Source organism: Phyllostomus hastatus, unplaced genomic scaffold (assembly GCF_019186645.2).
Source record: "Phyllostomus hastatus isolate PE091 unplaced genomic scaffold, TTU_PhHast_1.1 phas_scaffold_216, whole genome shotgun sequence".
Taxonomy (NCBI): Eukaryota; Metazoa; Chordata; class Mammalia; order Chiroptera; family Phyllostomidae; genus Phyllostomus; species Phyllostomus hastatus.
In genome coordinates this window covers 16,517,519-16,531,552 of record NW_025334018.1, presented here as the reverse complement: position 1 = coordinate 16,531,552, position 14,034 = coordinate 16,517,519, and the positions used below count along the sequence as shown (strand labels likewise).

At 51.6% G+C, this 14,034-nt stretch overlaps 1 protein-coding gene across 3 annotated transcripts in view; it reads left to right on the top strand.

Annotated features, from left to right (window-relative positions):
- Positions 1-14,034, top strand: part of ELAPOR1 (endosome-lysosome associated apoptosis and autophagy regulator 1) — a 50,406-nt gene that overhangs the window by 15,935 nt on the left and 20,437 nt on the right. For all 3 annotated transcript variants that reach the window (XM_045817089.1, XM_045817088.1, XM_045817090.1), the window contains exons 2-7: positions 4,875-4,995; positions 6,985-7,177; positions 11,603-11,750; positions 12,189-12,269; positions 12,895-13,000; positions 13,121-13,270. In XM_045817089.1, the coding sequence (XP_045673045.1) occupies positions 4,875-4,995; positions 6,985-7,177; positions 11,603-11,750; positions 12,189-12,269; positions 12,895-13,000; positions 13,121-13,270 (799 nt within the window). The remainder of the gene's footprint in view (positions 1-4,874; positions 4,996-6,984; positions 7,178-11,602; positions 11,751-12,188; positions 12,270-12,894; positions 13,001-13,120; positions 13,271-14,034) is intronic.

Sequence of the window (14,034 nt, the reverse complement as noted above, 5' to 3'; positions counted from 1 at the left end):
CTCAAGGGGCCAGAAGCAGGTAAAGCGCCCCGAGCCCAGGTGCACGGGTGCTCCCGCGTGCTCACAAGTAATGGCTGTCCTCACCACACCAGTGCCATCTCCTCATCAGCCTGTCAGTGTCTTCCAGGAGCCGCCAGGCCAAGGCTGTGCCCCAAACGGACAGGCAGCTCAAGTTACAAACAGGTCAGCCCAGAGCATGCTGACACCGATGGCCTCAGCCGGGTGCTGAGACCCAGAATCTGCTCTGTGTAATGTGTCCGCGGCCACAAACCAGGAAGGCAGGCCCCGACCGAGCACTGTCTCTGCTGGTCTGGAGTGAAGTGGAAGCTGGAAGCCCAGAATAGAACAGCAAACTCGGAAAGCATGGGTGATATAAGGCCAGGCTCCCCCATACTCCTTCAGCTGGGGAGCCCTGGGGTGCCTGGCTCTGTGTTGCTAGGCAACAGCCCACCAGCAGAGGACCATCAGCAGGGGCCGGCTGCTTGCGGTCATTTGTTTTGCCTCCTGCTGGTCTGATGCCCTGGCAGAGAGGGGCGTTGCCTGCAGGTTAAAAGAAATAACTTTGTGGGGTGAAGGCCAAAAGGTATCCTGGACCCTGAGTCCGCCTTGGTGCCTACAATTCCACGGTTAAGAGGAATTTGCTCTTAAGACTGTGGTGTTAAACTTTTCTCATGTGTGAAACTTTTGGTTCAAAGAAAATCTTAACTGAGAAGAAGAACTGGAGATTGAAAAGAGACCAAAGAAACGACGTCGCTCCATTACAGGCGGGGTGGGAATCCCGAACCCCCCACCCCTACCCGTCAGAGGGGCTTGCTTTCTAAACCCCTGGAGTCAGGAGCATAATTTGAAAATCATTGTGTTAAAGTGTTTCAGTCCCCTATTGTGAACAGACTTTGGCTGGTAAAATATTAAGCTATTTTAAAATGACTAACACATTATGACAGTTTAATGTTTTTCTGTGTGTAGGAAGGTAGATAACAGACTCCTGAGAGGATCTGATGAAAACTGCGGACCCTGTGCTCAGAAAGATGCACATAACTAAAACTCCCCTCCCCCATACCTAAAGTTCTGCACTGGGTTGTGTGGAGGAAGTGGTCCAGGGACTGTAGATGAAGGACCCCCGTCTCATGGGAGATTGGTTTATCTGATGTGCTTCCCAGTGGGATCCATACTTAAGTCCTGAGGCAAACAGAAAAGTGGGAGGAAACAGAAAAGATCCAGAGGAGAACCGGAATCGTGGTGGTGGAGCCCAGGACTCTATTTTTAACGTGATTGCCAGGCAGTTGTGATGACCTGACAGGTGCAGGTTTGGGCCGCAGAGCTCTGGGCTGGGGTGTCTGGGCCCGAGGGCTCGGGAGACCCTGCTACTGAGTCGGCAGTTCTCGAGAGGCTGGGAAGGAGGGAGCGAGGAGGGAGAAGGCCCGCTGCCCTCCCCAGTCTGGGCGGCTGCAGAACAGTAGGGAGGGTCCCGTGCCTTCCACCCTACCCTTCCCAGCGGGACAAAGCGAGGTCACTGTGCCCTGAGCCTCAGCCAAAACCAAAACCTGATGGAGGGCACTCCGAAAGCGAAAATAAAGCAAAGCAAAACAAAAACAAAATAGAACAGGAGTCCGGGAAACCACCCAGCCAGGGCTGGGCCTAAGAGAAAGTCTCGTGTTCAAATTCTGACATTCTCCGCCGTTTCCCAAGTTCTGCGATAAGTTCCGGAACTCATGGCTGCCCCCCAGCAGAGGTCTATCCTCTCCTTGGCAGTGGGGACGGTGGAATGGGACCTGCTCCTGTCCGAGTCGGGTGCTTTCCGAGCAAAGAGGCGTTTGCAGCCGAGTCGGCAAACACCTGCTGATCCCAGTGTGCCCAGCGCAGGGTGTTGGCCTGGCCCGGCCTGGCCTGCCCAGGCATCGTCCCCAAAGGATCTGCTTTTCAGGGACAGCGAGGAGATGGGGAAGAGCCTGCAGTTGGGGGAAGCAACCTCCTCTGGACCCCCAAGGCCTCGGAGCCAAAATCTGGGTTTCCTTGAAAACCTGCTTCGTGACTCGGGCCCTGTCCCAGCCAAGACAAACCTAAGTGGTGTGGGTCCCCTGCTTCCCCAGGTGGCGGTGACTTCCCACAGCAGCGGCTCTGTGACTCTGAGAAGCAGGAGGTGACACCTGCTGCATTCGGTCTGTTCTGTCTGTGCGGCAGAGGGGCAGGGGTCGTCCCCTTCTCCCCGGCAGCCGCTGGGCAGTGATGCTCAGCCCCTTTGGGGTTCCACTCAAGTGTATCCACCTGTTTGAATTGTACGGTTAGGAGCTGTGGGTTTCAGTGTATACAAATTTCACCTTAAAAGAACAAAACCTATAAAAAATAACTTCAAGTGGGGAGACATGAGTGGAGGAAAATGAGCAAGAATGGAAGAAATTGGTAAGTATTGACACTGGGTGGTGAGTACGTGAGGGGCATTATACTGGCTTCTAATAATAGATACTTGAAATTTACTATAACACGTACAAGAAAGAGACTTAGAAATATGTGTTTTCTCTAGAAATCTGTCTTCTTGATCAAAAATCTTAAGGAAACTCATACTCTTTAACTCTAGTAATTCTGCTTCCAGAAGTTTATTCCAAGGCAATAACCAGTGATACACAGAACGTTTCATTATAGTTCTATTTAAAACAAGGAAAAACTGAATTCAATGTCCAACAACAGGAGAATGATCAAAGAAAGGGGAGGATGGGACATCTGTAATAGTGTAGACAATAAAAACAAAGTTAAGAAAGAAAGCAACTATGGCACCACCATTAAAGACATAAGATATAATGTTTGTGACCTCAAACGTAGAACAGGAAGGTCAGAATACATAACGACATACCACAGGACCTTCACTTTGTTTTCACAAATGAAACACTCCGCGAATGCCCAGCATGAGTGTGTTCACAGGCGGAACACCGAACCCTCTGTGGCTTTACTCCGCCCTCCGCTGCGTGTGCATGCTATGGACGTTACCCCTCACTCTTGCAGCAAAACCCTTTGGAGAACGTCAGTTTTAGACCTGCCACTCATCTGTGTGGAACTGCCTTATTTATTTCAGTATCCTCTGAAAGGACAGAAAGACTGGAATTTATGAGGAGAAATGGTCCCCAAGAGATGTTAGCCGAAGGCACAAAGAACTCCCATCCGGGTGTTCTTTCTTTCCTAGGGACACTGACATCTATATGCAAAGCCAAAAATTCTCATCCAAAGTTAGGCTCACAGCTCCCCAAACTGCCCCCTTGTCTTCTACATCCTTTCCCTCTGGATGAAAGGGCTGAGTTTTCTGAGACTGTCCTGAGCTACGCCTGACACACCATCTGGTACCTATAAGTGGTGGGCATACAATACGTACCGTATTTGCCATGTATAATGTGCACCCACATTTTGGTGTGCATTATACACAGGATTGTTATACCCATTATTATGTCCATGGTACGTAATCATTATACCCAGGTATAGTGCACATCCTTATTTTTCTCTCAAAAATTTGGGCAAAAAAGTGTGCATTACACATGGCAAAATACGGTAGTTGGTAAATATTTATAATAAAAGGAAAATACAAATGAAGCTCTACAATTGTTCTCTTATCATCCTAAGTGTCTAAAACTGCAGATGGAGAAACATGTTCATCATATTTCCACAAGTCTGAGATGCCATTGCTTCTAAGGCACAGCAGTTTTTAGGTGCCACAAAGGATGAGAAGGCTCTGTCCGTTAAAATAGGACACAATGCTTCTTCACTGTGTCAGTTATAAGCCAAACATCTTGATTTCACAGACGTTAAAATGCAAAAGAAACAGGCATCTCAGAACAGATGAAATGCAGCATGCTCACCAGTTCCAAAGGTAAAGCTTCCTCCTTTCGGTTTGGATGCATCCTGACATTGACGTCTCATTTTTAGGTTCAGCTCCTTGCATTCATACATGTTATGCAACAATGCTTTGATATGGGTGGAACGGGGACATTAAACCCATACTTCTTATGGATGTAGTAATGCAAAGTAGTTCTGAGCTTGGATATAGTTTTAGCGCCGACTGCAAAAATTCATCAGAGCCAAAATCAAATGAATTGTGTGTTCTATTGTTTCTTACAAGATTTAAAAGGATAAATGTTTAGGGGTGGTTGGCATATCCATTCTGTTTTCTTTCTCCCAAGTAGTGCTTTTTATTGTTTTTGTTGTTCTATTTACTGGCTGATCCTTTGTTGTTTTGTTGCTGTTACTTAGCTTACTCTTATTGGAGGCAAAGCAATGAACCATGAGCTTCTCATTGCATAGAGAAGTCGGGCATGAAGGACCCACACGAGATGAGCACCTGCGTGGGCTAAATATGATGTTTTCTTAAAACAGGCGGTGGAATACATAGTCTTTCTGGGCAGAAGGGAGCATGAAGAATACAGGGGAAAAAGCAGCACAGCTTCTGTGGCAATCCTTTGGAAGTTCTTCACAGACCAGTCCTTGCCCATAAAGTCAACAGTTTGGCATAAGAAAAACTCCACCTGTTTCTAGCCTCTTCTTTAGTTACCTTCCCACAATCCTCTGGTATACCAGGGCATTACTTATTCACAACAGCAAAGAGAGCTGTGCCAAAAAAAAAGAGAAAGAAAGAATGAGAGAATGAGAGAGAGAGAGAGAGAGAGAGAGAGAGAGGAAAGAAACGAAAAAGAAGGGATTTCTAATGACTGGGTGCAGAGGAATGGTCCAAATAATGAGGGCTCCCATGATGCCTTGCTCCCCACTGGGCCCCAGGGCCCATTACTTGGTCAATGGGGATCAGTAGCCCGGGCGCCAGGCAGAAAGTGGGTGAGATGCTGTTACTGCCTGGTCACCGCTAATGTGCCTTGTGCTGACTGTTCTCTCCCCTGCAGTCCGAGTACCACTACGAGTACACCGCGTGTGACAGCACAGGTTCCAGGTGGAGGGTCGCCGTGCCGCACACCCCAGGCCTGTGCACCAGTCTCCCCGACCCCGTCAAGGGCACCGAGTGCTGTAAGCAGCCATCCCGCTCCAGGACCACCCTTTCACTCAGCTCTGACCTCTTCCCCAAGCTCCCTGCCATGCAAGCTAGGCCCTTCCTAACTTAAGGAATCAGACCTCTCCCCCCCACCCCCGTGAGTCCCCATCCCCAACCCTGTAGAGATTTGGTGCGGAAATGTTATTTCACAGATGCAAACTGGGATCTGAATTTTCTTTTTCTTTTTTAAATTTAAGTCCCATTAGGGTATAGTGTATGAGTAGCTCCAGCTGGGTGCCACTCAGATACTTTCTGCAGTGTGCGTATATTTTCATTTTTGCCTGTGCATCTCTCCAGTCTACCCTCACCAGCCACAGTCGGTGGTTAGGAAAAGTGGCGGTATGCTTTCATTCTTGAAAAGGGAGCCAGAGGAGATGAATCTCTGCAGAGACAGACCTTTAACATGCACTGGGCTTCACTTCAGGGGACAGGAACCTTCCCGACTGTGGAGCTGCCTGCGAGGTCTGGGGGGGGCCATGACTTGCCCGCAGCGCCCGTGCCCACCTCTGTGAGTCCGGAGCCAGGACTCCTCTGCACTTGGCAGCTCATCCCCCGCACTGTTCTTTCTGGACACGCAAAGGGGGCAACAATGAAAACCAGGGACTATAATCAAGGAACACCTGAAGATTTGGATAGGAGATTGAGGGCATTTAAATTCTAAACTGAGCTGAGCCTAGTGTCCGAGTCAGTCAGCGAGCAAATAAACACGTGTTCAATTAACAAATGAATAATATAGCTCAGCTCTGAGCAGAACTGAGGCGTGACTCACGGAAACAAGTGAGCCACCTTCAGTGAGCGAGGCCAACTTTAGCGGGCCCCTCCTATGTGCGTGTATCCACTCATTTTCCAGCAAAACCTTCTGGAGCTCCTGCTGTGTCTGTGTCAGCCACGGAGCCACCGTGCCTGCAGGAGCTCAGAGCCTAGGGGCAGGCTCCCGTTAATGTGATGTGTTAGTACGAGGGGAGAAAGAATGGGAGCTCTGGGTACTTATTAGAGATCAGAGCCACTTGAGCAAAAGTGTGGAGATAGACGAGCACATGACCGGGATGAAGGCGACACGGGCAGGGTGACGGATGGGGCTGGGTTGGAGAAAGGCCTGTAGCGGGAGATAAGCTGGAAAGATAGGTTGGGGGAACGTGGGGAAGACAGTGCCAGGCTGAGAGCTTCCGTTCCATAACTAAAGGGGCGTACCTGGTTGTTTTTTAAATAGCAGGAGCAATAGCATGCGCCAGGGTTTCAGAGTGGTACTCCTGACCACGAAATGAGCAGAAACAAGAAACAGGGAACTAGTCGGGAGGACACTGCAGAGGTTGAGCGAACAGGCCACGGGAATCCCAACCAGCTTGGTGGCCGGGGAACCAGAAAGGAAACAGAGGCCAGAGACTCAGGGGGGAAATTCAGGGCTGAAGGGCCAGTGCCTTTCAGAGAGGTCGGCCCGAGAGACCACGGTGTCCTCTTCCCCGGGGCTGTCTCTGAATGGGCAAGGCTGCTCCCTTGGGAAACAACAGTCACAGAGACAAGCCAAGTTTCTCAGCAAGCAGAGCTTCCACAGCCCTAACTCTCTTTGTTTTTTAAGTAACAGCTTCATTGTGATATGATCTCCATGTCATAAAATTCACCCCCTTAAGGTGTAAAATTCACTAGTTTGTAGAATATTCACAGAGTCACATAACCATCACCACCCCAAGAGGAAACGTCAAATCCATCAGCAGTCAGTCTCTCCCATGCCCCCTCCCCCAAGTCCCTGGCCCTTCCAAACTTCCGGTCTGTCTCTGTGGACTTCCCTGCCGGGACAGTCCATGTTAACGGAACAGGACAAGACGTGCATGGCCCTAAATCTTAGTGGGCTGACCACCTAGATCTCCATCCTCTGCTCCTCCCTTCAGGGTGCCCACCACCTGCTCACTTCCTCTGGGGCAGCAGCAGCCTCACCAGCCCACCCTTGCCCTTGCCCTGTGTTCCAGCCTTTTCCTGCAAAGCCGGGGAGTTTCTGGACATGAAGGACCAGTCGTGTAAGCCCTGCGCAGAGGGCCGCTACTCCCTGGGCACGGGCATCCGGTTTGACGAGTGGGACGAGCTGCCGCACGGCTTCGCCAGCCTCTCGGCCAACATGGAGATCGACGACAGCACCACCGAGTCCACCGAGAACTGCACTCTGTGAGTTGCCCCGTCCCTGGCCTCTCCTACCCCCTGTGCTCCCACTCCCAGGAGCACTCTCCTCCTGCTCTGCAGGCTGCTCAGGGAGGGTGGAAAGGAGGGAGCCAAGCTGCCAGGATGAGGGCTGGAGCAGTCCCCACAGCACTGTTGGATGGGACGTCCGTCCACCTCGGCCCATTCACTGACCTAAGCTTCCTAGTGATGGACAGGCATTTGTGACAGGTGAAAAACATGGGTAAATAGCCCTGACCAGTGTGGCTCAGTGGGCTGGACATCATCCCACAAAGCAAAAGGTCATCAGTTCAATTCCTAGTCAGGGCACAGGCCTGGGTTGCAGGTTTGGTCCCAGTTGGGGCGCATACAAGAGGCAACCGATCGGTGTTTCTCTCACACATTGATGTTCCCTCCCTTTCTTTCTCTTTTCCTTCCCCTCCCTCTAAAAATAAATTAATTAGCCCCGGCTGGTATAGCTCAGTGGATTGAACATGGGCCTGTGAATCAGAGGGTTGCTGGTTCAATTCCCAGTCTAGGGCACATGCCTGGGTTGCAGGCCAGGTTCCCAGGGTGGGGCACATGAGAGACAACCACACATTGATGTTTCTATCCTTCGAAAATAAAAAAAAAAGAAAAAGAAATACATTAATTAAATTTAAAAAATCCCTGGGGAATAGAGAGAGGTAGATAAGATGGCCAAAGGTCAAATGACCCGGTCTACTTAAAACAAAGTCCAGCTGGGGTTCCACCATGGAATTCTGGGTGGGCAAACATCCTCAACTTGATTGCCACACATGTAAAGCACTGGGCACCTTCCCAGTTCTGGTGCTGTCTTCTGCCACTGGTCTGCCAGACCGGAGTTCATAGGTTTGGGGCGGGGGAAGGAGCAGGACCAGAGCTTTGGTCAGCGGTGGTCGAGATCTTTCATATCCTTTGAGACCACGGTGCCCAGAACGTTTTCCAGCTCAGAAGGAGATCTTTCCAGTAATTGAGAAGCTCAGCCCAGGGTGCTTGGAGAGCTGGTGAACTCTCCTTGTCAAAATCTTTGGATACATCATTCCAGGGGTAGGAGTGAAGTGATGTGTCCCCCGTTGTTCAGCACTATTCTGGATGCTTTGCCTGTATTATTTTCTATTACCTTCACGAGAGAGCACCCTGTGAAGGAGGTGTGATTGTTCCCATTACACAGAGGAGGGAATGGAGGCTCTGCCAGGGAGGTTAAGGGACTCGTTCTTTGTTACCCAGCCCACAACCTGTGAGACTGCAACTCACACGCGGTCCCAACCTTCCTACTGCTCCAAGCCTCCACCTGCAAATAATTCAGTGAGTGCAAGGCGATGTCAGTCCCAGGGGAGAAGGGTGGGTGGGGGGATGCATAGATGTCAAAGACAATTGTCTAATGCTCTTTGTTAAATACTGACAAAGAATATGGGAGAAGAGTACATACATTATGCCGAGGCAATCAAAAGGATAGAAAGGAATTGACAATTGTATTACACCTGGATTTCTCATGCTGGGAGCGGTGTCTCCCATTCTATGCTTTAATCTCCTAGAAATACCATGGCCAGAGTCAGGCAGCAGGCATTTCATAGTCTGAGTTCAATGTTATGTTAGAATTCAAATTATGTGTCAAAATCATTAGCGTGACGACACTGGCGTCAGAGACAAAGCTAGAGAGGATTAACGCCGGAAGGAGAGGGAATGTGCGGGCGAAGACGGCCACCCCGACCGGGTCCCAACAGAGGACGTGACTGACCCGACCGAGGGGCAGGCCTGGCTCGCTCAGCAGTTCCCAGTCAAGCGAAGAAGAGGTCTCTCTCTCTGGGGACCGCACTGCAAGTCCAGAAATCGTTACCCCTCAGCAAGGCAGGATGTGGGCTGGTCAATGAAATAACTCGGGTTTCCACGACACAGATCCAGAAGGGCCCGGATCTCCAAGCATCCACGACATCCCTGGGAGCAGGGAAGGACGTTTCTTCTCTGTAGAAATGAGGAGGAGGTGGCCATCCAGAGAGGTTTTGCGACTTCCTCACCACCCCACAGAGAGGCAGTACCTGAGCCAGTACATAGATACCAAGTGTCTGGCACTTAGCGAATCCGTGTCCACTGCCTCCAACCTGACCCCAGCCAGCGTCACCTCCCGCCTGCTCTGCCTCGGACGCCTCCCAGCCAGTCCTCCTTCCACGGGCACCAGCCTCTGCCCGGCCACTGTCCATTCAGCAGCCAGACTGATCTTTTTTTTTTTTTTTAAGATTTTATTTATTTTTAGAGACAGGGGAAGGAAGGGTGAAAGAGATGGAGAGAAACATCAATGTGAGAAAGAAACATCAACTGGTTACCTCTCATATGTGCCCCAATTGGGGACCAAACCTGCAACCCAGCCATGTGACCTGACTGGGAATCGAACTGGCGACCTTTTGCTTTGCGGGATGACACCCAACTAACTAAGCCACACGGGCCAGCACCAGACTGATCTTCTTAAGACACAAACCCAATCACAGTACTTTCCTGCTGAAAATTCTGGATTCTGTGGGTTCCTTTTGCTCTTCGAATAAAACCCAGCGCCTTGCCACGCCTGCAGGCCCCATCTGGCCTCTGCCCATTTCTCCGGCCTCTCTCAATGCCCCCCTCTTGCTTGCTAGGCTCTGGCCACGCCGCCACCGTGCTCCGTTCCTCCTCAGGGCCTCCAAACACTCTTCTCCCAGTCTCCTCCTAGCCGACTCCTGCTGCACCCTCAGGCCCCTCCCTTCCTCAAAGAAGCCAGCCCTGACCCCACTGACTCCCATTACACCCTCGCATCATCTTGTGTTTCTCCGTATGGCACTTACCACAGTCACCACCAGGTGGTTAACTGTGATTAGTTAAGTTTCGCTCTCCTCAACTACACATAGAATGCAAGCTCCGAGAAGGAGGGGGCCAGGTCTGTCTTGTTTTCTTTGTTGTATGTCCAGCATCTGACATCTGACACAAAGTCGACAAGAAATAAATGACTGGGAACAAAATAGGCCGATCCAACGCGTTTCCGTGGAAGGATCCTGCGCTTTGGGCGGGGGCTCCTCCTTGGTCCCTGGATGAATGTTCCAGGACCAAGGGGCTGGAGACAGTCCTTAGACCCGGGACTGGGACAAGCAAGAGGGAATAGCAGTGAAGGAGGAGTAGCAGAGAAGGGCTGTCCTGCGTCAGCGGAGAAGGAAAGACCGAAGCCCAAGGAGTGGGAAGATGAAACAGGAATGAGAGGAAGAGAGACGTAAACGTTAGAAAGGGCTTCAAATGCTGGAAGCCTCCTAAGTTTTCCTGTGCAGTTTCTCCTCCCTAACTTGGACTTCTGACACAGTGCCACCCAGCGAGAGCCAGGCCGGGTGTCTGGGTGGCCGCCATGTGAGAATTCCTCTTGGAAAACGTGCCTCTTCCCCCAGGGCCATGGCAGAACAAAGCAAGTATGGGCAGGTCACCACTAATTGGCCGCGAGCCCGTTTCCCAGGCACTTCCGTGCCTCGGTTTCCTCGTCTTAAAAAATAGGGCTCCTCTCCGAGGCTGCGGTGAGGACGAAACGAGACGGCATGGGTGAAGCGCTGGGAGCCACGCCCGGAACTAGAAGTCAGTGGAGCCGTGTTGCTCCGGTTGAACGTGAAACAATCCTCGCCAGGGACAGCTCTGACAAACACCAGAATGGCGATGCACTTTGCAAATGTAACCCACTTATGACATCCTTTTAATTATTCATCCTCCACCTCCAGGAGTTATTTATAGCGGATGCTGCGGAGCACGTCCGCACTGAGCGCTGTCTCTGTTAATGGGAGAAGTCAGTCAGCACCATCAGGTTGGCTGGCGTGTCCCCGAGGAGCTCAGCCCAGGAATGCTGGGTATGCTTCCACCCGAGAATCCCATTAACCATTGAAGAACTGGAAATACCGTGTTATTCTGACAGACAGAGGGGAAACCAGCGGACTGAGCTGAGGTCCCCTCAATGGGGCATTATTAATCATTGGAGACCTTAGCTGGTTTCAAACTAAACAGTGACTTAGAGGGGGCATAACGTGGGGCACTTCTTGTTCATTCCTTGGTCAGGAGGTCATGCTTTTTTTGAAAAAAATATTTATTTAGTTTGGACAGAGGGGATGGGAAGGAGGAAGAGAGGGAATGAAACATCAGTGTGCAGTTGCCTTTTCAGGTACCCGCACTGGGGACCTGGCCCACAACCCAGGCACGTGCCCTGACTGGGGATCGAACCAGCGACCCTTTGGTTCACAGGCCAGCACTCATTGAGCCACACCAGCCAGGGCTGGAGGTCATTCTTTACTGAGCATTTTCAGGTCTCAGCTTCTGCTTGTGAAGCACAACCCTAGGATTCCCCCCGAGACCTAGAAGGTCACACAAAGCCTGATGGGCCGCGCCCCTGACGGTGAACTGGGCCCCTGCTCCAACCCACAGGTCCAAGTGGGTTCCCCTGGGCGACTACATCGCCTCCAACACGGACGAGTGCACGGCCACACTGATGTACGCCGTCAACCTGAAGCAGTCGGGCACCGTCAGCTTTGAGTACTACTACCCAGACTCCAGCATCATCTTTGAGTTTTTTGTAAGCCCCTGGCCGAGGGGAGGGTGGGGGGCAAAGACTCTCTGTGGCTCAGACTTCTCAGGGGCCACCAGCGCAGTCCTGCTCGGGGAATTTCCACAGTCGTTTTGTCTCTGGAGAGAACTGTGGGCAAGATGTGCCGAGGCTTCAAGAGGCAAGGGACTCCGAGGGGGAAGAGTAGGGTGCGGGAGGCCCTTGGGTTTTCCCTGCTCAGACGTGAACACGCATGTGACGGCTCCTCTGAGTTACAAGCTGTTTCTCTGTGTGTGTGACGAGCTCCTGCCCTCCTTCAAGGCTCCTGTGCTCTGAGCTCTGGTTCCTAGAGGGATGGGCAGCTCTTCTCCCACAAGGAGGGGCCCCTGGGAGGCTGCTGCAGCGTGGGGGAAGGCACCCATCTCCTCAGAAGGCTGAGACTCTGATCCCAGACTCCTGCCGCCTCAGGTCCAGAACGACCAGTGCCAGCCCAGCGTGGATGACTCCAGGTGGATGAGAACCACAGAGAAAAGCTGGGAATTCCACAGCGTGAGTACCACACCAGCCTTCCTGCACCCTTGCCTGGAGATGCCAGCCTTTCCTGGAAATCCCAGAGGAGGGACCAAGGGCCTTTGCTCCAGGGCGTGCTTCCTCCCATTCTGGGCTTCCGCCCCCTCTCCCTAGAGGACGGGGGTCTGACACGGTGAGGAGCGTGTCAGTTTCTCTCCTGTTGAGCTGCCGGAGTAGGGTGTGGGCTGACGGGTAGCTCCGAGGACTTGATCCCAAGGGTCAGCAGCTCTCCGGCTTTAAGGACCAGGTCTTCTGGGGTGGGGGAGGCGTGGATGAATAGAACCGGAGAAGAATGAGGGAATTCCAGCCACCCTATGGTCAGTGCCTCCGCGTCCCTCCATCGGTCTCGCCATGGAGACGCTCATGGTGTATGAGACTGAGGGAGAAGCAGGGAAGGGTGGGAGAGGATTGTAGAGGAGGCTTAGAAGGACAGAGGAGCTACGCCAAGATGGGAGGAAGGGCAAAGCTGAGGGAGAGAGGGGGAGGATCGGAACAGGCACTGCCATGCAGACTGAGGAGGAGGGGTCCCAGCGAGAGGCTAATCCAGGGCTTTAGGAGGATCTGCCTCTGAGGCTGAGCTAACTCTTCCGTCCGTGGTTTCCAGGTAGAGCTTAATCGAGGCAATAATGTCCTCTATTGGAGAACCACAGCCTTCTCAGTGTGGTCCAAAGTTTCCAAGCCTGTGTTGGTGAGAAACATCGCCATAACAGGTATGGAGAGGGGGGCTGGGGTCTGTGGCCTGTGACTCTTCAGGGGGAGGGCGGGGGTCAGTCCCCAGGGGTCCCAGTCTCTCGGCTCAACTTCTGCTGGTCTCTGTTCTTCCTTCCCAGGGGTGGCCTACACGTCCGAATGCTTCCCCTGCAAACCCGGCACGTACGCAGACAAGCAGGGCTCCTCTTTCTGCAAAGTCTGTCCAGAAAACTCTTATTCGAACAAGGGAGAGACTTCCTGTCACCAGTGTGACCCTGACAAATACTCAGGTGATGTTTCCGAGGGCAGGAAGGGTTTGGTGGGGAGAAATAGGAAGTGGAGCCATCCTCTGGTCAAGCTCTAGACTGATAATTCTTTTTTTTTTTTAATCCTCACCAGAGGACATGCTCATTGGCCTTAGAGAGAGGGGAAGGGAGTCAGAGGGAACTATCAGGTGAGAGAGAAACATCGAGGGTTGCCTCTCACGTGTACTGTGACCTGGGGCAGGAACCTGTAGCCTAGGCATGTGCCCTGAGCAGGACTGACCAGGAATCGAACCTACGACCTTTTGGTTTATGGGACAATGCTCCACCCAACTGAGCCACACCGGCCAGGGCCAGACTGATATTCTTAAGCTCTTGCTTTCTGGGTCCTGGAGGAGCTTTGCCAATCCACATTCCACCAATCACTCTGGAAATAAAAGTGAAGTCATTCGAGGGGCATTTATGGAGCCTCTGCTATTTGCCAGGCGCTATTCGAGGTGCTTACAGGTGAATGTATCAGTGGATGAAATAGACAAAGCACCCTGTCTTCTTGGAATTAACAGTCTGGATGGGTAAGACAGACAACAAAAAATAACTGACCATAAATAATAAATACATAAAAATATCTATCAGGTATCAGACCATAAAAAGTACATGGCAAAAAGGGGAAGCAACTCGGGGTTAGAGGACTCGGGAGAGCCAGGGAAAGGGGTTGCCATCTCTTTATTTTTTAAGCAATAAAAATTTCAAGTGCAACCTTACACATTATGAGATTGTAACTATAAGCGATA